General features: G+C 34.7%; 1 protein-coding gene and 2 long non-coding RNA genes across 4 annotated transcripts in view; all 3 read right to left on the bottom strand.

Annotated features, from left to right (window-relative positions):
- LOC134248861 (mirror-image polydactyly gene 1 protein-like) overlaps positions 1-24,632 on the bottom strand; it is a 46,617-nt gene extending 21,985 nt beyond the window's left edge. The window contains exons 1-2 of one of the 2 annotated variants that reach the window (XM_062731245.1): positions 24,481-24,632; positions 20,233-20,454 (exon numbers count right to left, since the gene is read on the bottom strand). In XM_062731245.1, the coding sequence (XP_062587229.1) occupies positions 20,233-20,264 (32 nt within the window). In that variant the 5' untranslated portion in view covers positions 20,265-20,454; positions 24,481-24,632. Of the gene's footprint in view, positions 1-20,232; positions 20,455-23,901; positions 24,103-24,480 lie in introns of those variants that run through there. The other variant, XM_062731243.1, reaches the window with a different exon arrangement.
- On the bottom strand, positions 8,260-10,028 carry LOC134248914 (uncharacterized). Its single transcript, XR_009988158.1, has 3 exons — positions 10,004-10,028; positions 9,409-9,667; positions 8,260-8,291 (listed from the first exon to the last, which is right to left on the bottom strand). It is a non-coding gene; the product is annotated as an uncharacterized LOC134248914 (long non-coding RNA).
- On the bottom strand, positions 10,659-12,052 carry LOC134248913 (uncharacterized). Its single transcript, XR_009988157.1, has 3 exons — positions 11,909-12,052; positions 11,185-11,245; positions 10,659-10,727 (listed from the first exon to the last, which is right to left on the bottom strand). It is a non-coding gene; the product is annotated as an uncharacterized LOC134248913 (long non-coding RNA).
- Positions 24,633-25,036: the final 404 nt, after the last annotated feature.

Raw genomic sequence — 25,036 nt, 5'->3', positions numbered from 1 at the left:
CATTATGCAACAACTTTCCAGTGATTGAATTTGATTCATGTTTTAAGCCAGATGCTATGGCATTCACAATTGAAAGAGGCACATTGATCCATCGTCGCAAACCATGGCCCAAATGTACGCTCCTCTCCCATCTGGCCGTGGTTGAACGAGGAGAGACTTCTTCGTAGCTCATTAAAACATTGACCAATGCGAGTAAAGCATAGTCGGATGATGAACTTTATCGCGACCTTTCAATATCCAATCGCAGTATAGGAAATATTTCTTGTATACTGTTGACGTCAGTTGTTGATTTCGATTGCGATGGAAACAAAACTTGCCAATGACTGAATATGATGTCACAATAGAGAGGCGTAAATATTCAAGATTATGACACTTTTTGTGATCAAGCAGCCGCGGGTAGGAGAGAGCTATACGCGGACTCCGGACCGTGGCTTGAGACGATGCCATTGATCATTATGACTATACATTTAGCAGTTGCTTAGTTTGGTTATTTAATACCCATAGGCAGGATAGGGGAACAAAAAATGCATTTCAACTAATCAGTAGTATTCAGCAATAATCAGTAAAGCCCCTACCACACATGAACCCCTGACCCTTAGGCCGAGATCCACACATTGCACAATTTTTGAAAAGGCATCCTTGCTTTTCAAAAATATTTGATTAATACCAAGGAGCAGATTTCAAACAATTCATTCGTTTTCAGTATACAAGTACAGCCCCCCTCTATGGTACCCCTGACCCTGGGGCCTTGAAATTCACATTTCTGGAAGATAAAGGCCCTTGCTCATAACTATATAGTTAGTTCATCTGCTTTAAAAATACCCAGGAGCAGAGAAGAAAATTTTCAAAGATTTCATGTATTTCCACTATATAATCAATAGAGCCCTGCCCTAACACCAGGCCTGGGGGCCATAAAACTTAGACGAGCTCACTTTTGATCTCAGTCTCACTATTTTCAAAGGAATTAATAGAAGAAAAGTGAGACTGAGATCAAAAGTAAGCTCATCTAAGTTTTATGGCCCCCAGGCCAGAACCCCTGACCCTGGGGCCATAAAATTCAAAATTTTGGAAGAGGCACTCTTGCTCATCATAACTATGCACTTACTTAGCCTATTTAATATCTAGGAGCAGAGAAGAAGATTTTTAAAGAAATAATATATTTTCACTATATAATCAATAGAGCCCCGCCCTAACACCAGAACCCCTGACCCTGGGGCCATAAAATTCACAATTTTGGTAGAGGCACTCTTGCTCATCATAACTATGCACTTAGTTAGTTTATAATACCTAGGAGCAGAGAAAATGTTTTTCAAAGAATTCATGTATTTTTACTATATAATCAATAGAGCCCCGCCCTAACACCAAAACCCCTGACCCTGGAGCGCCATAAAATTCACAATTTTAGTAGAGGCACTCTTGCTCATCATAACTATGCACTCAGTTAGTCTATTTAATACCCATGAGCAGAGAAGAAGATTTTCAAAGAATTCATGTATTTTCACTATATAATCAATAGAGCCCCGCCCTAACACCAGAAGTCCCTGGTGCAATAAATTCACAATTTTGGTAGAGGCACTCTTGCTCATCATAACTATGCACTCAGTTAGTTTATTTAATACCTAGGAGCAGAGAAGAAGATTTTCAAAGAATTCATGTATTTTCACTATAATTATAATGAATAAGGGCCCCGCCCTAACACCAGAACCCCTGACCCTGGGGCAAAAATATTCACAATTTTGGTAGAGGTACTCTTGCTCATCATAACTATGCACCTAGTTAGTCAATTTAATACCCAGGAGCAGAGAAGAAGATTTTCAAAGAAATAATGCATTTTCACTATATACTTATTTAGCCCCACCCTAGCACTAGAACCCCTGACCCCAGGGCCATGAATTTCACAATTTTGGTAGAGGACTCAATGCTGAATACAATCATGCAAACAGTTTGACTGCTTGATGTCCAGGAGTAAAGAAGAAGATTTTTTTAAGATTGCATTAATTTTGGTGGTCTTGGCCCCACCCCTCAGGCCCCAGGGGGGCAGGGATCATGAAATTCACAATTTTTGTTCCCCCTTCACCCATAGATGCTTTGTGCCAAATTTGGTTGAAATTGGTTGAGTGGTTGCAGAGAAGAAGCAGAAAATGTTCAAATGTTAACAAACGATGGACGACGGACGTCGCACGACGACGGACGAAAACGGATAGCAATAGGTCACCTGAGTTTACTCAGGTGACCTAATAAAAATGCTGGTAATTAAAGTAAAAAAAACTGTTTTAATAATCTACATATATGTTAATAATTGCTATTAAATCATAGAGCAATTAACCTGTTACAATTACTAATATTCTCATATCTCTCCCATTAACCCAATTTACACCTTCATTATTCAAAAAAAGAGGCCTATGGGCCACAATGCTCACCACAGTCAGTATAGCTCTGCTGTTCTCGACCAGCAGATTTCTTCTCCTACATATTCATACGTAGAGCTTATATCATCTGTTCTAGACACACCCTACCTCCAGGTGTCTTGTTTAAATCTTATTTAATTATACCCGCACTTTCTAAAGAAAGTTCGGGTATATTGTTGTTACTCATGTCCGTCCGTCCGTCCGTCCGTCTGTCACACTTTTCTTCCCTGAACTCCTCTTACATTTTACACAGTAGCCTAATCATCTTTTGGGAGATGGTTGGTGGTGTCATGTAGATGTGCAGTAAGGTTTCGGAATTTTGATTTTGCCCCGGGGGGTCAAATGGGGGTCGAAAAATGACGTTTTTTATGCAAAAAGCCCCGTCTTCCCTGAACTCCTCTTACATTTTACACAGTAACCTAATCATCTTTTGGGAGATGGTTGGTGGTGTCATGTAGATGTGCAGTAAGGTTTCGGAATTTTGATTTTGCCCCGGGGGGTCAAATGGGGGTCCAAAAATGACGTTTTTTATGCAAAAAGCCCCGTCTTCCCTGAACTCCTCTTACATTTTACACAGTAGCCTAATCATCTTTTGGGAGATGGTTGGTGGTGTCATGTAGATGTGCAGTAAGGTTTCAGAATTTTGATTTTGCCTCGGGGAGTCAAATGGGGGTCGAAAAATGATGTTTTTTATGCAAAAAAGCCCCGTCTTCCCTGAACTCCTCTTACATTTTACACAATAGGCTAATCATCTTTTGGGAGATGGTTGGTGGTGTCATGTAGATATGCAATAAGGTTTCAGAATGTTGATTTTGCCCCAGGGGGTCAAATGGGGGTCCAAAAATGACGTTTTTTATGCAAAAAGCCCCGTCTTCCCTGAACTCCTCTTACATTTTACACAGTAGCCTAATCATCTTTTGGGAGATGGTTGATGGTGTCATGTAGATATGCAATAAGGTTTCGGAATGTTGATTTTGCCCCGGGGGGTCAAATGGGGGTCCAAAAATGACGTTTTTTTATGCAAAAAGCCCCGTCTTCCCTGAACTCCTCTTACATTTTACACAGTAGCCTAATCATCTTTCGGGAGATGGTTGATGGTGTCATGTAGATGTGCAGTAAGGTTTCGGAATTTTGATTTTGCCCCGGGGGGTCAAATGGGGATCGAAAAATGATGTTTTTTATGCATAAAGCCCCGTCTTCCCTGAACTCCTCTTACATTTTACACAGTAACCTAATCATCTTTTGGGAGATGGTTGGTGGTGTCATGTAGATGTGCAGTAAGGTTTCGGAATTTTGATTTTGCCCAGGGGGGTCAAATGGGGGTCGAAAAATGATGTTTTTTATGCAAAAAGCCCTGTCTTCCCTGAACTCCTCTTACATTTTACACAGTAGGCTAATCATCTTTTAGGAGATGGTTAGTGGTGTCATGTAGATGTGCAGCAATGTTTCGGAATTTTGATTTTGGCCCAGGGGGTCAAAAGGGGGTCGAAAAATGACGTTTTTTATGCAAAAAGCCCTGTCTTCCCTGAACTCCTCTTACATTTTACACAGTAGCCTAATCATCTTTTGGGAGATGGTTGGTGGTGTCATGTAGATGTGCAGTAAGGTTTCGGAATTTTGATTTTGCCCCGGGGGGTCAAATGGGGGTCCAAAAATGACGTTTTTTATGCAAAAAGCCCCGTCTTCCCTGAACTCCTCTTACATTTTACACAGTAGCCTAATCATCTTTTGGGAGATGGTTGGTGGTGTCATGTAGATGTGCAGTAAGGTTTCGGAATTTTGATTTTGCCTCGGGGAGTCAAATGGGGGTCGAAAAATGATGTTTTTTATGCAAAAAAGCCCCGTCTTCCCTGAACTCCTCTTACATTTTACACAGTAGGCTAATCATCTTTTGGGAGATGGTTGGTGGTGTCATGTAGATATGCAATAAGGTTTCGGAATGTTGATTTTGCCCCAGGGGGTCAAATGGGGGTCCAAAAATGACGTTTTTTATGCAAAAAGCCCCGTCTTCCCTGAACTCCTCTTACATTTTACACAGTAGCCTAATCATCTTTTGGGAGATGGTTGATGGTGTCATGTAGATGTGCAGTAAGGTTTCGGAATTTTGATTTTGCCCCAGGGGGTCAAATGGGGGTCCAAAAATGACGTTTTTTTATGCAAAAAGCCCCGTCTTCCCTGAACTCCTCTTACATTTTACACAGTAGCCTAATCATCTTTTGGGAGATGGTTGATGGTGTCATGTAGATGTGCAGTAAGGTTTCGGAATTTTGATTTTGCCCCGGGGGGTCAAATGGGGATCGAAAAATGATGTTTTTTATGCATAAAGCCCCGTCTTCCCTGAACTCCTCTTACATTTTACACAGTAGGCTAATCATCTTTTGGGAGATGGTTGATGGTGTCCTGTAGATGTGCAGTAAGGTTTCGGAATTTTGATTTTCCCCAGGGGGGTCAAATGGGGGTCGAAAAATGATGTTTTTTATGCAAAAAGCCCCGTCTTCCCTGAACTCCTCTTACATTTTACACAGTAGGCTAATCATCTTTTAGGAGATGGTTAGTGGTGTCATGTAGATTGTGAAATATTTGTGTTTTGAGACCCCCCCCCCTCTATATGTCACATGTGTATAATTATTTGTAAACATTATTTGTACATGATTTCTCTTATAGCAATTATAAATGAACTGTAAACATTACCAAGTGTACTATAAAACGATGTTTGGTACTTCCTATTATTTCATGTTTGGTAAATCCTACACTTTCATGTTTGGTAAATGACCAAGTTTACCACGGAGGAAATATGGACTGATACGTAAAATTATGGACTCTTATGATTGAAACAGTATTTATTATGAATGTTTATTTCATTTAACTTACAGTTCAGGTTGTAAATTGATCGTAAATACCGTTTTTCATGTGTGTCTGTCGATCACGTTGTTTTCCTTTTTGGTCATGGCGATTCGGAAGATTCTAATTTACAAGGGGGGTTTAGGTTATTGTTCTCCGTCCTCTAGATAGAATGTTCTATCGTTAAAATGATATTGTCCTACGGACCCGGTTTAACGATAGAATTCGTTTCGTGTATTCGTAATGTAGCAGAAAGAAACACGGGCGATAACTCGCATAGTGGATTTACTAGGAACAATCTAGAGAGTTCCGAATGTAAACATGGAGGTAATTTGAATCGAGAGAAAAACGTTGAGAAAATGAATTGGATTTTCGTATTTATATGGATTATTTTTTTGGGATAAAAGGCATAAGCAATCTCAAAAAGGTTTGTTATGATTAATTTGCAAGTTATTTTCAGTGCAAATCCGTTTGTATCCTTCAAAATCGTTTCGGTGCGATTCTGCAATTTTTTGCTACATTACGAGTATATGGGTGGTATTCTAACTGTGGTGAGGGCTTGTACCGAGACACAGTTAGATTATTCTAACTATCCGTCCTCGAACGTCATTATTTTATTATTGTTAACTTATACGCAACTTGTATTGTACATTTTTATGCAACTTACCTTCATTGTTTATTACTATGTATTTGTTTTACGATTCGGCGTCACATTGTTCGTATTTTTCATGGTTTGTCCCACTTCGGCGATGTTGTTAGTATCGTCTGCCATTTTGGTCTATACTTTCCCTTTTGGTTAGGTAAAGCGCACTGCGCATGTCCGGTAGTTTACCCTATATAAGCGTCGCCACGGACGCTGAAGTTTCAGTTTGACTCTGCAGAACGTCTGCGCAACAACTTTCATAGAAATTGTACGTAAATACTGATATAACTAACGAATGGGGAGTTTTTACTATAGATTATATTGACCAAATAGGTTTATTAAGGAATTCAACAGTCTCTACGAAGTTATACCATAGTTTACAGTGACCAAATTGATTTATTAAAGAAAATCAACAGTTACCATTTTACCAAATCTTAATAACGTTACCAAATCATAATAGCGTGACCAAATCATATGTGACGTCCGATCTGACCAAATGTATTACATCACCATTGTTTGATTATTTGGTTATCCAGTCATCTGTATTACATTTATTCCTTTATTAAATTATTGCTGAAACTTAAATAATCTTATGTTGTGCTCTTGTTTGCCTCTGCGATGCAATATTTTACTGACCAACACAGGGATTTATCTTACCAAATCAACAAGGATTACCAATTAACAAATTACCAGGAAATTCCATATATATTGGTTACAATGAAATATATCTCCTTCATTGGAGATTTGATCAAATTACATAAGCCTCATACCTCGGGCACGTTACAGAAATTTGGTGGCAGCGGTGGGATCCAAATCCTTGATCATTTCATTACCAGAGAATCCTCTGAAGATCTCAATTTCATAGAATATTTTGATTTTGTCATATTTTTATGACATGGCAACAACAGAAGATAATGACCAAATGATGTTACTTTATAAATTCTGTGTTGGTTAGTCAGGGGCAGGTGAGGGCACAGCAGTATTAGTGGACGTTCTGCAGACTCAACTCCCAGATGGCCAAAGTAATGAAACAAGTCTGGTTAAAAAAAAAAAAATTTGATGCCACTCCTAATGGAGAAGTACCATTTATTGATTTAATGTAAAATATAACACATTTGAGAGAAATGAGCTATCTGAATCTACACAGTGTTCCAGAACATTGATGTCTGGAGTCAGTACAAATTATAGTAATTCTTTGTAGGAATGCCTGAAGAGCATTCATTTTGAGGTCAGATCAGCGAGATGAGTACTACGTGGTGGAAAGGGTGAACATTTTGGAAACCATAATTGGTACTAAAGGGCCACGGAGATGCGATTCCGTATGGAATTCACTTGTATCGTTTTCTGACGACCAGGGCCCACCGTCAGTTAACAATAGGATACTCTCGGGTGGTCTGGGTACTACTAATAGATGTGCCCGTTCATACGAACTTGGGACTACTGATAATTTAGTTGAGGCTGGTTCCTTTGGTCCTGACATTTCATTATGTCAGATGAAATCATGTTTTTCTCATAGGCCTAAGTTCAATACTGTCATAAATGGTCAGGTATGTTCGGAGAAGAATAAGTATTCTAGGATCCCATCAGGTGAGACGGCAGGTAAGTCCGCTCAAGATTCCTGCATGGATAAGCCGCCTATGGAAAGGCGTATGTTCACATTCGGCCATGGACGCATGGTCATGGTCCACCCAACCTGCAGCCCAGGGAATTGCTCAGTCTCCATCTCACAGCCCTCAGGGTCGAGCGCGTACTGCTGAGTGTGTTGGTGAGATGATTGCTAAGGATCTGATGAAATCTGCAACATTTGAAGGGAAGAGCAGTTGGAGAGATTATTTATACCTTCAATTTCAATTTAGAATTGTATCATATTTATTTATAACTTAATGATGGGAACAACAAAGTTAAAGCTATTCAGCTTGCAACAAGTTTATGGGGGCACAAATAGTGCTCATGGTGATTGTTACTGAATATATATATACAAAAGATTTATAACTATATAGTTCAAACTCTATCATAGAGGTTCAAATACAAAACTTGGTACAGAGCACAAATAAAGAATTGATTGAGAAAAAGAGATGTCAATCTCTCACTGACCTTTATAATGAATTAAAAAGTTGGTTAGATATGCATATCCAGATGCATCATCTGAAGGCCGAGAACAGTTGGCTCGGAACTGTTTTATAGATTCACTGAATAAATATGAAATTGAATGGACTGTCCACCAAGGTAAATCAAAATTTGTTGAAGATGCTGTCCAACTCGCTCTTGAATTTGAAGCCTTCCAAAATAGTAGGAAGCACACAATATTTCAGAAACATGGAAGGGTAGGAATGCAGGTGGCGCATGATGCTACCCCACTCTCAAGGGATGACGAGCTGCGTCATTTTTCTCTCAAGAAGCTGAAAATATACAAAATGACAAATAAAAAAAATCAAGTTCAATATCAAATTTGAGACAATGGTGAAAAAAACTGATGTGGCATCAAATATCATTTTATCAACGATTGAAGAAAAGAACAAAGTTGGATAGGAAGACTTGTTTAAAAAAAAAAAAAAAAAAAGTTCATTAAAGTGGGCAACTGGTATTTAAAAAAAAAAAAAAGAAAAGAAAACAAAAATGGAAAAAGGGAAAAATTAAAAAAAAAAAAGTTATTTGGTCATCTTGACTGCAGATATGCGATTTCAGTATAAAAATTGCCTTGTTACTTTCCTTATTTAAGGATACCCATCTCTGGATGAGAATTTCAGTTTAAATATACATGTAGATGCCAGTGCATTTGACATATTGAAGAATTCATGTTACAAATGTGTGTCAACTTAGAGATAAAGTTGTTGCTTACTTAAGCAAGTCACTATATGTAGTGAAATAAACTACATGTACTGTGTTATCAAAAGAGAATTACTTGGAATAAATGAGTCAGTCAAAAATTTTGACCATTTACCTACATGGCAAAAAGTTTCTCATTCGCACTGACTGGTGCACTGAGATTGGTCCTTAAATACAAAAACCTAGATTGGGAAGGTCAAGAGGCTACAAATTTTATCAACACGTGATTTCTATATTCATCATAGAGTAGATTCCCAGCATGGAAATGCTGATGGGTTGTAAAGTCATGCATATGCTGAGTGCACACATTGTGTTAAAAAGAAAATAAACTTATGATGGTCATGAAGAAAAACTTCAAAGCATCGCAGTCAGGATGATCAGATTTACACCTACAACTGGTCAGAATTTTCAAGAATCTGACATTTTTGTTTTGTAGATAATCAAGATTTACTTTAATTGTTATAATATTTGATTTGGAAGTTCAGCAAAAGAAGAAAAGATTGAGTGTAAGAATTATATACTTGGAAGAGGAATAATATTCCAAGACCAGGGTGGGAGGATATTTCTCAAGAAAGTTTACAAATCAAGTCTTACTGGTCCCAGTGGGACATACTTGTTATTCAAGACAATATTTTGTACAGAAAATGGTTTAATGCTAAAACCAATATGTCACATAACAATTGATTTTACCTGAAAAATATATACCTCAGGTCCTAACGATGTTGCATAGTGACCCTACAGATGGACACTTAGGAGTGAACAGAACTTTAGCCTAAGTCAGACAGAGGTTTTACTGGGTTGGAAATAAAACAGTTTTGTCTGGAATGTCAACGATGTCAATCAAGCAATCCACCAACCTGCACTCCTAAGGCTCCATTGAACCAATATATTGTTGGTGCTCCACTGGAAAGGGTTGCTCTGGATATTGTAGGTCCCTTGAACAGAACTCCTAAAGGAAAGTCAGATATATCAGTCATTGTCAACTATTTTACTAGATGGACTGAGGCTTTTGTACTTCCAAATATTAAAGCAAAAACAATTGCAAGAGTATTTCTCAATGAGTTTGTTTGTAAATTTGGTATTCATCGTCAAGTACATACTGACCAAGGCACACAATTTTAACTAATGTTTCAAGAGAAGTATGAAATTCTCAGAATAGATAAAACAAATTAGCAGCATCCATTCACCTCAGAGTGACGGATTTGAACATTTCAACAGGACTCTCACAGCTATACTTACAATATATATGTCAATTTCTCGGAAAGACTAGGATATAAATACTTACCTTTTGTATAACTACTGGCATACAGATTTTCAGTTTGTGAGAGCATAAAGTTACCAGTGCAGTTTGTTGATTTGGGCAGGGAACCAGCACTGCCTGTGGATCTTTTATTTGGTTGACCGCCTACAATAGATTTAAAATTTCATTATTCAACATTTACAATATTAATTGAAAATGCTTAATTGAAGCTTAAGTCACAGACAGAAATGTCATTATGATCATAATGCAAAACAAGTTTCCTTCAAGACAGAGCCATTGGCTTAATTTGTAATAAAAAGCAAAAGATTGGCATCTATCCAAAATTTACTAAAACATTGGAGTGACATTATACCATCAGTTTAATAAATAAAATAAATTTAGTGACCTAGAGTACAGGATACAGTGCAACATGACAGTGGCAATTAAGCAGTACACCTTTATCTTCTCAAAGAGTTTTATGGAAAACTGTAACATTTTCTACAAACCTTCAGAATTATGAATTAACAATAGTCAACTGACTGATTGGACATCACATATGATTGTATTACTTTTACCAGACCTGTTTACCTTTTTATGAGTGCCTTTAAGAATAAACAGCACTGGTCTATGGTTGTTTGAAAAAGTTTGATACAAGTCCACATGCAGTTTGATCAGCACAGTTAGGATAAATGCAAACCAAGACTCCTGCCTGCATGCCATAATGTTCTAGCTGTCAAGTGACACTCTACCCTACATCTTGAGTAACCACCTACAATTAGAGATCACATAATTATGAGCAATATTAAAACGGATCATCCACTCCTTGTTACAGGCATTCCAGATATATTAACCTGATTAATAAACTAATTTGTTAAGATCGCCAGAGATGTCAATTAGACGTGGTAACTGCCAATTTATACTCTAACTTGTGGAAGTTAAGGGAAACAGGAATTCTGTGTGATGCGAAACAAACTTTCTTCCTTCACAATGATGGTGCTGACTTATGGACTGTGAGACTATATACTAGGTATAAAGACTTTTATATTATTAAGGGTATTTGTTAGAATTATAAGCAACTTTGAGTATGCTTTGGGAGGGGGATGGATTTTTGAAAATATTTATTTTATTGAAAGGAATGATGACCATTTTTGTAATGGATCATGTTTTACTTTTGATATTTTATGATATGTGTAAATATAACTGTGTGATAATTCATACAATATTACCATTGATTGAATCTTCATCTGAGTGGGCCATTACTGCAAACATTACTGGATTCTGTGTCTTCTGAGTAAAAAGAAAAATTGTTTTATTTCATGTTATAAATCTATATGTCGATAATTGATATTTCGTTATAATTATTTATTACTAAATTGTCTACAATCATTACTTGTTTATACATATTTTTTTTGTTCGAGGACGAACAATTTTTCAAAGGAGGGGATGATGTGAAATATTTGTGTTTTGAGACCCCCCCCCCCCTCTATATGTCACATGTGTATAATTATTTGTAAACATTATTTGTACATGATTTCTCTTATAGCAATTATAAATGAACTGTAAACATTACCAAGTGTACTATAAAACGATGTTTGGTACTTCCTATTATTTCATGTTTGGTAAATCCTACACTTTCATGTTTGGTAAATGACCAAGTTTACCACGGAGGAAATATGGACTGATACGTAAAATTATGGACTCTTATGATTGAAACAGTATTTATTATGAATGTTTATTTCATTTAACTTACAGTTCAGGTTGTAAATTGATCGTAAATACCGTTTTTCATGTGTGTCTGTCGATCACGTTGTTTTCCTTTTTGGTCATGGCGATTCGGAAGATTCTAATTTACAAGGGGGGTTTAGGTTATTGTTCTCCGTCCTCGAACGTCATTATTTTATTATTGTTAACTTATACGCAACTTGTATTGTACATTTTTATGCAACTTACCTTCATTGTTTATTACTATGTATTTGTTTTACGATTCGGCGTCACATTGTTCGTATTTTTCATGGTTTGTCCCACTTCGGCGATGTTGTTAGTATCGTCTGCCATTTTGGTCTATACTTTCCCTTTTGGTTAGGTAAAGCGCACTGCGCATGTCCGGTAGTTTACCCTATATAAGCGTCGCCACGGACGCTGAAGTTTCAGTTTGACTCTGCAGAACGTCTGCGCAACAACTTTCATAGAAATTGTACGTAAATACTGATATAACTAACGAATGGGGAGTTTTTACTATAGATTATATTGACCAAATAGGTTTATTAAGGAATTCAACAGTCTCTACGAAGTTATACCATAGTTTACAGTGACCAAATTGATTTATTAAAGAAAATCAACAGTTACCATTTTACCAAATCTTAATAACGTTACCAAATCATAATAGCGTGACCAAATCATATGTGACGTCCGATCTGACCAAATGTATTACATCACCATTGTTTGATTATTTGGTTATCCAGTCATCTGTATTACATTTATTCCTTTATTAAATTATTGCTGAAACTTAAATAATCTTATGTTGTGCTCTTGTTTGCCTCTGCGATGCAATATTTTACTGACCAACACAGGGATTTATCTTACCAAATCAACAAGGATTACCAATTAACAAATTACCAGGAAATTCCATATACACTGTATATTGGTTACAATGAAATATATCTCCTTCATTGGAGATTTGATCAAATTACATAAGCCTCATACCTCGGGCACGTTACATAGATGTGCAGCAATGTTTCGGAATTTTGATTTTGGCCCAGGGGGTCAAAAGGGGGTCGAAAAATGACGTTTTTTATGCAAAAAGCCCTGTCTTCCCTGAACTCCTCTTACATTTTACACAGTAGCCTAATCATCTTTTGGGAGATGGTTGGTGGTGTCATGTAGATGTACAGTAAGGTTTTGGAATGTTGATTTTGCCCCAGGGGGTCAAATGGTGTCGAAAAATGATATTTTAAAAAGTGAGGTCAAGGTCAAAGGAAAATTCAAGGTCAAAATAAGTTGACGTATTAATAGCTCTTAGCAGTATGTATCAGCATATGAGGTTTGATAAATATATCTTGAATTGTTTATTCAAAACTGGTCTAGACATTAATTTTAGAAAAGTGATATCAAGGTCACAGGAAAGGTCAAGTTAAAAAAGAGTGAAGCATCGTAAAGCTTACATCAGTATGTATCATCATGTGAAGTTTCATTACACAACTTGAATGGTTTCTTTAAAATAAAGCTAAACACTAATTTAAAGAAAAGTTAAGTGAAGGTCAAAGGAAAAGTCAAAGTCAAAAAATATTGCTGCAGTTGGATATTTACATCAGTATGCATCAACATATGAACTTTGATAAAAATATCTAGAAAGTTTCTTTGAGCCCGATGGAAAGACAGATGGAAGGGTGGAGGACGGACATGACAAAAACTATACATGTATTCCTAATCATGGTGTGGCATAAAAAACTTGAATCTACATTATATGAGCATGTTCCATCTATCAAGATTATACAAGCAAATTCAAAGAATTGTGGTCCTCTCCTTTCTGTGTTTTAGTGAATGAGATACCATAATTTATGGCAGATTGTGTGTCAAATATGCACCCCTATCATATATCAATTTTTGAAAATTGGGTCAAAGGGGAAAAATCATAGCATGCTCTGAAACATTTTGTTGCAGGTTTACAATGTACATGTCAAATATGAAAGTCCTATCTCTTTTGAATCAAAAGTTATATATACAATATAATATTTTTGAAAAGTAGGTTAAACTTCTAGGTCAAGGTCACAGAGTCAAAAGTCATGATATATTTAGAAAAGTCTTTTCACATGTAATAAACATGTATAATCTGAATGCCCTTTCTTTTTTCTTTCAAAATGATCAATTTAAAATGTTATTTTTTGGAAAGTAGGTAAAACTTTAAGGTCAAGGTCTCACTTGTGTTAAAAAATCATAGTATATTTAGAAAGTTTTGTGGTAATGTGCATGTGAAATATGAAAGCACTATCTCTTATCATTCAAAAGTTATGACCAAGGTTAAATTTATTGTGACAGATGCACATACAAGCTGTCAATAAGATGGACAGACTGACAGACAAATGAGATTTAGTGTCCCCTCCCTTTCCCCAAAATGGGGGACAAGAATGCCCTTGCTGTTCTTGAGAAGAAGATTTATGATGGAAAAAATCCCCTGCATATTTCTTAACGCAAATCAACATCCCTCTCAGGAATTTTTCACTCATATGGAGACACCACAATTTGAAACATAATGAGGACAAGTTAGATTTGAGGTCAACATTCATATTAGGAGTTTTCAACCATTAAGATGTAAAGAAATATTAACTCGATCCTTCCCCTCACCCCTTCCTAGACCCCTGTTTGTTCATGTATGCAAAAAAAAAAATGTTTTTACAAATAGTTTAATGTGGTCCATCTCTGAATGATTCTCATTCCTAATTCTAGGAAGATATGTTGACACAAATTCATGAATAAAATGTCAAGTAATCTTATCATTGATGCACTTTTATTTAATTTAATGCAGTCATATTGTGAACATTTCCAGCTCATTAGGAGAGTGGGGATGACCTCTAGGGGTTCATAACCTTTATACCATTAAATTTACATAACATAATAACACAAGAAACAATATTATGTATAGTCAAATGGAAAAAGTTTCCTACTATTTAGGAGTCACATGATCATTTGTCATTACAGGGACAGGGAAGTGGATTGGGAGATCGCCCCCTCAACACCCCCCCCCCCTTCCCCCGGAATTTGCAGGACTATAATATATACTGGAGGAAATAAAAATGACTTTGGATGCCCTAAGTGTCCCTCCACCGTAGAAAACAGAGCAAACCATAACTTCTTTTTTTTCTTGCTTCTCAGGAAATTCTGGTCTGAACCCCCCCCCCCCCCCCCCCCCGAAAAAAAAATTCTGCATCTTGTAACTGAATGTAACGTTGATAATGGGGGATAACTCTTCAGAATGTGAAATTCGTCTATTGTAGCATCGGATGACCTTTGATCCTTTAAACTTTAACCTAACCGTTTGCATTTCAGACTATTTTACCCAAATCTATACCAAAACTTGTACTTACCGATTGTTATTATTTAGGCCCTGTCATCTTCATGAAATATAATCCAGTTAAAACACAAAATGAAATAATTCCTACCAACATATATGCAATGATGCACACTAGTATCCTACTGCACGTGCAGTGAAATCTAAAATGATAATGCCAATGGTAAAACTAGTACTTAAGTTGGGTACGTGACGCAAGCCCAATGTGATGCAGGTGTTTAGATACATGTATAGTGCAAGAACAAATTGAAAATTATCATTTACAAAAGATGTTTTATTTTAGCTTTGCAATCTAGGCCTATTTGCAAAAACAGACAAATAAGGTGTGTTTGTGTGTGTGTGTTGATGGGAGACGGGTGGGGGTTGACCATTAAATTGATTGTGTATATGGCAACTTTCAAGAAGTTTCTGCCTAATCAAATATAAATAAACTTTGCACATATTGAAAAATTCATCAAAAACGCTTTACACTAATTTGAATAATTATTTGTTGTTAATCTATATGAGAAAATAGATTTAAAAAGTTCCAATTATGTGCCAAAAATCCCCCCCCCCTTTATCAAACCTAATTTACATCATTAATTAAATTCTGTAGTTTAATTTCCGACTGGTAATGAATTAAGAATATGAAATACATATAAAATGGAGGCCCATGGGTCACATGGTCACTAGCTGCAGATCTGTAGCGTTATGGTTTTATATATTAATCTTTGACTGCAGATCCTGTAATGCAAAAAAGGTGCAATTTACGGCGCAATATTTTTTGCGCACTTCTGGGGAGAATTTCTCCTTTTTCCAGCATCGGTCAATTTACTACCTTTCAATCCCTAATTTTAGGCACATTATTTAATCAATCTGTATATTTTATCCATCTCCCAACCCTTTATAGTCGTCTCTACTCGAGATAAACTCGATTAAAATTATTTGTTAGATTGCTGAAAATTCACATCAAGCGAGTTTATTGCCTGTAGAGATTACTATAAATGGCTGGGAGGTGGACAAAATATACATATTGGCCAGAGAATGTGTCTAAAATTAGGGAGTGAAAGGTAGTTGATTGACTAATGCTAGAAAGTGGAGAAATTCTGCCCAAAAGTGCTAAAAAAAAATATTGCGCGTAAATTGCACCTTTTTTGCATATGGGGATCTGTAGCGTTATGATCAAAAACAAATATATAAAACCAGATCTGCAGCTACATGGTCACCTGAGCATATTATGCTCAATTTGATGAATACATGTATTATGTAAATTATTGAATTATATTGACTTTTTCCTTGGTAAAGCCCAATATGAAGAAGTGTGCATTTAGAGACAAACACCATAGTGCGGGTATTACTGTCTCATGACAGCATCTAGATAAATTTAATTTAACTATCTGAGGTTGTGTCCATATTCAATTGACTATTCAAGGCTTTGTTGTTCTTGGAAACAGATTTTTTAAGCTGTTTGCAACCATTACCCCAGAGGGGGGGGGGGGGGGGTAATTTTTAACAAACTTGAATCTACATAACTTGGGGTTGCTTCCATGTCAATTTGATTAATCATGGCTTTGTAGTTCTTGAGAAGAAGATTTTAAAGGTTTTATCCTATAAATAAATGTTCATTTTCAGAACTGTGATTCTTCATTATGTCCCCTGACCATACAACTTGAGGACGACTTGAATCAACTTGAATCTTCAACACTTAGGGATGCCTCCATATCAATATGACAAATCATGCTTTATAATTGCTGTCCTTTAGAAGATTTAGAAAAGTTTTTTCCTATATATTCCTATGTAAAACTTTGATCCTCTATTGTGATCCCCTGCCCTGACCCGGCCATGATTTGAACAGATTTGAATCTATATACATTGTAATGATGGTCGCACATAAGTTTTAACTTCTCTGGCCCAATGGTTCTTGAGAAGAAGTGTTTTAAAATAGGACACCAAATCTCCCCTTGAAAGAGGATGTGGCCCTTCAATTCAACAAACTTGAATCCACTTCACCCAAGGATGCTTTGGGACAAGTAATTGGTCCAAATTGGCTAAGCAGGTCTTGAAAAGAAGTTGAAAATGTAAAACTTATTCACTTGTATAAATATCATATTATAGTAAAAATTTTGGGGAAAATTGTGATGTATTAAATGCCATACAAAATTTTGCCCACACCCATTCCTATTTATTATTGTACACATTACTTGTATTTGGATAAAGAACAGAAAAATATTTATTGAAACTAAAATAGCTCTCATAAGGCTTCAGCAAAAAATTTTATGCAAATTAATAAGATTAATAACTTTTTAATTTCAATAATTGTTAAATTGATATCATACTTTAAAAAAAAAAACTTTAAAATTCAATGTGAAAAGATCTGCCTACATAATAATAATACAAAAACAAATATAAAACTGGATCTCCATTCACATTTCACTGAGGAAACTCAGTGCATTCATGTCATGCATTCACAAACCCCCAGTCTATGTGGTATGAATGAAGGGAGAAACATGTCACAGAATTCAAAAAACCCGACCATTCACCACCCCTTCCACTCAGCTTTTATCCAGCACAGTTTTTTTTTTCTTTTTTCAATACTGGGCATACTTTTTTCATCATTTTCCATCTATCAATAGCTCTTTTTATCTTGCTTTCAATATCTCAAAAATTAATCAAACATGTCTCTATTGCAGTAAATCGATGGGAAGTTTTCTATAGGAGATCATCTCCATTTAAACCCTGTTATAGTGTAAATGATGGTAAAGCATTTAAAAGCAAGATCTTCATCCGATACTCCCACAATAGCCTTATTATACTACACAGTCTGAAGTTGCTTCAGAGTTAAAAAGTACATTATTTTCTATTTAGCCTCATTTTAGCTCTCTCCCTCTTGTCTGTTATACTGCAAGGGTTGTACAAATCTTAATAACCACACAGACGATAAAATCCCTATAGTGTCCAATAATAGATTAGATTATATTTCTATGCTGAATGCATCAACTACTAATGCAATTTCTGTGGGTATCATATTTCTGTCATTTGAGCAGCAATCTAAGTTTTGTCTGTGCCATGTCCTATATAAATACTCTTTGAACCAGTTTTTAGGTTTTTAAATACTTGCCAATTTGTGTTACTTGAACTTTTGGATGTTCTTTCCAATTGACCTGAGCATAAAACATACCAAATTTTTACATAATATTAAAACCAAACAGCTTTTACTGCATGCTTAAAGAGAGATAACTCTTTTTTTCAAACAAATTTCAGACAAGTTTTTTTTTAGTTAATACCCAGGTAAATTCAAAGACAGTTTACCTGACTTTGTTTTTGGCTTGGAGCATAAAAATATTTTTCTTTAAATTTTAATTAAGTTGGTAAATTATGCATTAAGCTTTTAAAACCACGTAGTAAAGGGCTATTAATTTTTTTCAGATTAAAATATAAGATGCTAAAGGTTAATTTTTTCAACTTGTAATCTTAGAAGTTGTAAAAAATTATAAAGGAGCTCTTTAAAATTAGACAATGTGTATGTTACATCATTGTTCCCTAAAAGTAATTCACCCAAATTCAGATAAGTTGTGCCATTATGATCATGAATTTCAAGCTAATAATTCTATATAAATATTGCATGTAGTTGAGTGTAACATATTGAAAATTTTCACCCCAAGAAAACCATTGTCAACCGAGGCGCAATGTTACACTCAACTACATGCAACATTTATTATATTATACTGAATGTTTTATATGTAATTATTATACAGAACAATTTCTGAAAACAGTGTAGTTTTCTGTGTGAAAAGAATATCACAGGCACCTGAAGTGTGGTGTGGATAATAGCCCCCATCTATATGTCGTTCTATGTAAGCAGATTTTTTTTTTCTCTCACGTTTAAAGGATGGCCTTATACGGTATAATAAAAATACACAAGTAATTTTATTATACCATATAAGGCCATTCTTTAACCAGTATTACAAATTTTCATTTCATTAGCACTATTCTGGTAGGCTTACTGTTTTTCAATTGAGTATTTTTGCTTTTAACATATTACTTCTGTGATATGAATTATAAAACATATATTGGCAAAGAGTTTCTTGATACTAAGTTTGAAATGTCTTTATACAAGTATTTAGTGATTTTTAACTGGTCAGTGTACTTTGTTGTTTGAAATTATATAACCCTGTTTTTCTACATCAAACACTATGAAAATGTTTTTTAACTGTGACCAAAAATTTAGATTGACACAACTTTACTCTTCTTTAAAGAATTTAGAAATTTAATGATGAACAAAGAGGAATAACTCTATTCCAACTGATTCCTCCATCACAAGTTGTCAGAAAGGATTATGGGTAGAACTGACAAGTTCTAAGACCACCTAAAGCCTAGGATGATCAAGAGCTTTAGAGCCTTGTTACAGTCTAAACCACTGTCTGAAGGGAAATCAATGTGGGATGTCTCACAACTAGACTAGACAGGATTTTATATGTCCAAGTTTAATGTCTAAAACGTCTTAAACTGTGACAAAAATTCCTTTCAAAAAATTCAAATAAAAAAAAAACCAGAAAAAAAATCCCAGGGCAGGACACAAATTCTTTGTTTTTACATTTCTATAGAAATGTATTCTGTTGATTTCAGATTTTTAAAATTAATGAATATTCTTAAAACATCTAATGAAGATATATGTTGTATGAATTTAAACTAGATTTTTTTGGATTGGAATTAAAATTATGCAAGAAAATGTTCTGTGCATAATAATACTAAAAAGGAACAATTATTACTCATAAAGAGAAAAATATTGGGTCCTGGAATGTAAAAAAAAAAGATTGAGTCGGACCATTTTTAGCCAGTCGGTCAGGAGAGGGAGAGGGCAACCAAACAATTTTTAAACATCTTAACTCTTTTCATTGTTTCTACGACAACTTCTTCCTTTTACCTATGAACTGGGCAGTCTGAATTCTTCTTCATTGTTTCTATGACGACTTCTTCCTCTTACCTCTGAACCCAGGGCAGTCTGAATTCTTCTTCATTGTTACTATGACAACTTCTTTCTCTTACCTCTAAACTGGGCAGTCTGAACTCTTCTTCATTGTTTCTATGACAACTTCTTCCTTCCTTTTACTTCTGAAATGGGCAGTCTGAATTCTTCTTCATTGTTTCTATGACAAATTCTTCCTTTTACCTATGAACTGGGCAGTCTGGCCTCTTCTTCATTGTTTACATGACAACTTCTTCCACTTACCTCTGAACTGGGCAGTCTGAACTCTTCTTCATTGTTTCTATGACTTCCTCCTCTACTCCGTCATTGTTGAGTGACACTAGGGGGTCAGTTTTGTTGGCACGGGGAAGGCGGTCCCTGAGTTCCTGGTTGACCTCTGGGCTGTTATACAGGTCAGTTAGATGTGCCTGGAGCCTGCCCTCTGCTGCCAGCCGTAGTTCCCTCTCCTGCTCTATCACCTTGTCTCTGTAAAAACAAGGATTTATTCATATATATAAAGCTATAAAGACAGCTTTTCTTTTAATATTGAAAATATATACCACAGTATATGTTGGTTCCAGTATAGGTACCAGTATATATATATATATACATGATTCATGTTTACATAATTCAAGAAACTGTTTCTACTTTTCAATTTGTTTACAGGTGGCCTTACTTTTCTTGTCTTTGATTAACAGAACTGAAAACAATTAAACATGCATTCGCCTTCTGTAATATTTTTACTTCAGAAAAAATAGTAAAACAAGGAAGAAACAAACCTTCAGAAAAATCAAAATCTAGCAACTCCAAATGCTTTAGAAACTAAATAAAACACAGATTATAATTGCTTTTAACCTATCACTTTAAAAGAACTAAATAAAACACAGATTATAATTGCTTGTAACCTATCACTTTAACAGAACTTGTTTTCTTTCCATAAGTTAAGAACGTAAGATTTAATCTAGCTTTTAATAATTTCTTATAGTGAAGTTAATTTTAGAAAGAACATGGACCAATAAAAGGGATTTAATTTTCATTATGTTACAATACAAACTATCAATAGGATAAACCAAGTGAGAGATTAAACTCTAATGAAATAATAACAATCATATAAAAAGTTGTAGTGCCTCTTGGATTATCTAAGATTATGTTTTAATGCAATCCATTTGGATTAGAATAGCAACAACAATGTCATAATCCATGAATACATTAATCCACTGCATTTAAAAACTTTATAGGTCATTTCCATGATTTCTATTATTAAAAAGAAGAGAGTTCAAACTTAATTCATAATTTCCTTTTTGCTGTTTAAAAAAATAAATCAAAAAAGGATCAATTTTATTTGTGTCCTTCTTTGTACTGTTTTATGACCTTAAGCTCATAGCTGGGTCAACTACATGTATTGTGTAATGCATAACTGCACCAATATATGCCACTCAGTGTACAGCAGTTATGGGACATTATGATAAAATGAAAACAAAATATTGAAGAGAAAATTTTTAAACTTGAATATAACTTAAATATATGATTTTAAAAAATAGGAATATATGACAATACATAAAAAATATGTTAATTAATCAATGTATGATTTACCAAGTACAGTATGTTTTTTGATGGTTATATGAGAAGGATATGTTCTTATTAAAGAAAATCCAAACATAAGTGGAAACATATAAACATCAGTAGAAAACATAATTTATGGCAATTCACAATAACAAAAAATCAATTTCACACATATGTTGCCTGAAAAAAGAGCAAGGTATTGATAATATGCTATAAAGACTATTGATTCAGAATGCATATCAATCTTTCAACACTAGATACTATATAAAATGTATTCACAACTTTCTGAATGTAGTCAAAATAAATTAATATTAGAAGACTAAAACTTAGAAGATACATATGAGAAACTGTGGATACTTTGTTTTTGTTGAGCAATACATTAGTGTGTGACCTGTTCTCCTCCAATAAATTAATGTAATCCAGGAGATTAACAATTTCTGCAAAGTTCACTCTATGCTGGTTTGCACCACACATATATATCAAAGGAAGGGATACAATGACCCAGTTAATAAATAATTCTTGCGGAATAAGTTTAGTTAAGATTATATTCCACATTCACATTTCAAAGAGAAATTCCATGAAATAATAATTAGGTTCCCTTTCAAAGAATATGAAATGAGTTAATATGAATACCTTTGCCTCAAATGACAAACTGAATACTGGGGAAGATCAATATTAAAGGGCAATGTGACCAGATTTAGGGAGTTTTACCTGATCAAAAGTTTGCTACATGGATATATGCAACCTATGACAGGGTATCCTTTGGTTTTATTTTCTGTGTGCATCTCTGGTGCCATGTTGGAGTAGCTAATCTAATCTTGTTAGAAATTCATAACAAATTCAACAGGGAAAGCTAAAATTGTAAACATAGTGTGAAATTACAGGGCTGAAACCTGTGCATTTATAGAATCATTTTTATTGACTGAATATGATTTCAATATATATGAGCAAATGATCAAATTGAACTGTTTTTCCAACAACCAAGTTAAACTTTTACAATGAGCTAAACAACTTGCTCCTATTTTTGAAAAACAATTATATTAAAATATGCATAACCCATTGAAAAAATAAAAGCATGACAGTGACCTATCAAAGATTCAACTCATATTCCTCATTGTCAAAGAAAATTCAAGATGGTATGCACTAAAAGGGTAAAGTCACTAATTTACATGCAAATGAGTGGTTATATTAATGAAGCCAAACTAAATTATACTATACAAATACTTTGGTGCAAAATGTTATAAATTTTACATTGGAATTGTAAGCATAAATTACCACTGTTTATTTTTTTATTATCTTTCATCCAAATTCAATTCTTCTAAAAAACTTATCAACTGTTCCTTCTGCAAAACTCACTTTTCTTGTAATTTCATTAAGATAATAAAAACAGCTCATTATTTTCTGCAAGTACACATTTTTCTCCCAAAATTCAATAGCAGGGGCAGTGAGGTAATCCCTAGCTCCGTTCATATATGATATAGTGATCTCCACAGACAACATGTACAAAGACTGGAAATTTGAGTTGAAATCTGCATTTTGTTCCAATGAATTTTATCAGTCCATGTGAAAAAATTCTAAACTCCCAATAATTCTTTGTGGTAAATAGCAACACAGTGGCTTTAAAGGTTTAATGCAATTTTGATGCCCCATGTGCCGAGAAAACTATTTTTCCTCAGTAAACATGACTTTGTTCATGACGTCATAATATTTGTATCATTCAATGGCTCAGGAATTTCCAATTTTGTCAGAAAAATCAGAGAAGTTAGGAATCTTGATTCTAATGCATGGGAAGTTTGCAACATCAGAGAATTTAAAAAGAAAAAAGATAAACATGTTACATTCGTGTACAATATACAGCAAAAACCTGTTACTGGTGTTTACTGAAAAGTGTAACATAATAAACAGAATTCAAAACAACATTTGAGAAGGTGAGTTCAGTTTTGCAAAAATAAATTATGAACTGCGGGGCTTGCCCTCACAGTTTTACAGTCGGACTTATTATATAAATAATAAATGTAGGATACGTTGTCACTGAATTTTAAATACATTCTTAAAATATTGACAGACTGGAATGAAGATAAATTGAGAGATGCAAAGACATCCAAAAAAAACATTTTAAAAGTGTCTGAGATTCATAGGAAAAATATATGTTCTGCAGATATTGAGATATTAAATGTTCAACAGCTGTTCAAAAAAAGAAAAAAATTAAAATGCTTTAAAAATCATGTCAATAAGATGCAAACAAGACCGTATAGCCTTTTCTAATATATGTCTTGTATTATGATATCAATCTATTATATTTTTGACAGTGTTACGATATTAAGCCTATTCAGGACAGAACATGCACGTCATCAAAGATGTTCCACGCACCTGTCATCGAGTTCATCTTGTAAATCCACTAATTTCAACCGAGTATTTTCCTTTGCTCTGCGAAACTCGCTGATCAATTTCTTGTCATAATCGTTCATTAATTTTTTAGCCTTTTCAGGCGATCTGTCTAGTTTTCTATGATATTTAATTTCTGGAATCTCATCCAAATCTCCCTCATCCTCCATCTTGAATCCTGTGTAAACTGACACTGCATCATGGGAAATTCTAATAGTCAACCTAACGCCGTGAAATCGATTATTCCGGAAATCAGGTTAAAATTACAGATTTTAGGAATCAGTAATAAACTTTCAAGTAATACAGACTTTATGTCACGAGTATTTAGAAGAATGGTTAGCAGGGTTAGTGTTTTTGGTATGAACCTCAAACATTTGAAAAAAAAAAAAAACTTTAATGATGAACCTCCTTCACCAGTAAAAGGAAAAAAAAAAAAAAAAAAAAAGAAATGAAGAAAAAGGAAAAGGAAAGAAATAAAACATACACATCTATTTTATTTGAAAAAAAAATTCAAGAAAAAATTCATATCATGGGACATATAAATGTGAAAAGAAAATAACTTACTTTCCATCACATTACGTACGATAATCTTCCATGAAGACGACAAGATAGCAAGTTAATAAAAGTCCAAACGTGACTTAATTGACGATCACACCCCAGATAGCCCTGTCTTTTACAGTGGCATGTATCTACAGAACTTTCTTGTGCATTTAACTGCAACGTTTATTGTTCCTATTACACAATGTACAACAAAGAAAAAGTTTACTATCGAAAACGTGCTTTGTTATTTTTTAAAAGGTCCATTGAGCGCCCTAAAGGAAAACCAAGTCTCCTAATGTTGTCAATTGACAGATTTTTTTTTATCATTGGTCCTTTAATAGGAACAAATGTTCTTTTTGCTATGCACAATGATAGAATATTTAGGAGGACAATAGTGCTCTTAAATCTTATGTAAAGACTTACATTTGACGCTTATTAATAATTTTCTCTCTATAAGTATACTTTACAGCTAGGGAAAAAAAACTTTGACACACTGGCATTCAGAAATGTATGAATAAAAAGTTTTATATGTTTGCAAACGCTATCCATATAACAGACAATTGGTATAAAATCAGACCAT

Source organism: Saccostrea cucullata, unplaced genomic scaffold, assembly GCF_032062105.1.
Source record: "Saccostrea cucullata isolate Sc308-1 unplaced genomic scaffold, CSIRO_AGI_Scuc_v1 ctg62, whole genome shotgun sequence".
NCBI lineage: Eukaryota > Metazoa > Mollusca > Bivalvia > Ostreida > Ostreidae > Saccostrea > Saccostrea cuccullata.
The sequence above is the reverse complement of the archived record's forward strand: the minus strand, read 5'-3'. Positions and strand labels throughout refer to the sequence as shown.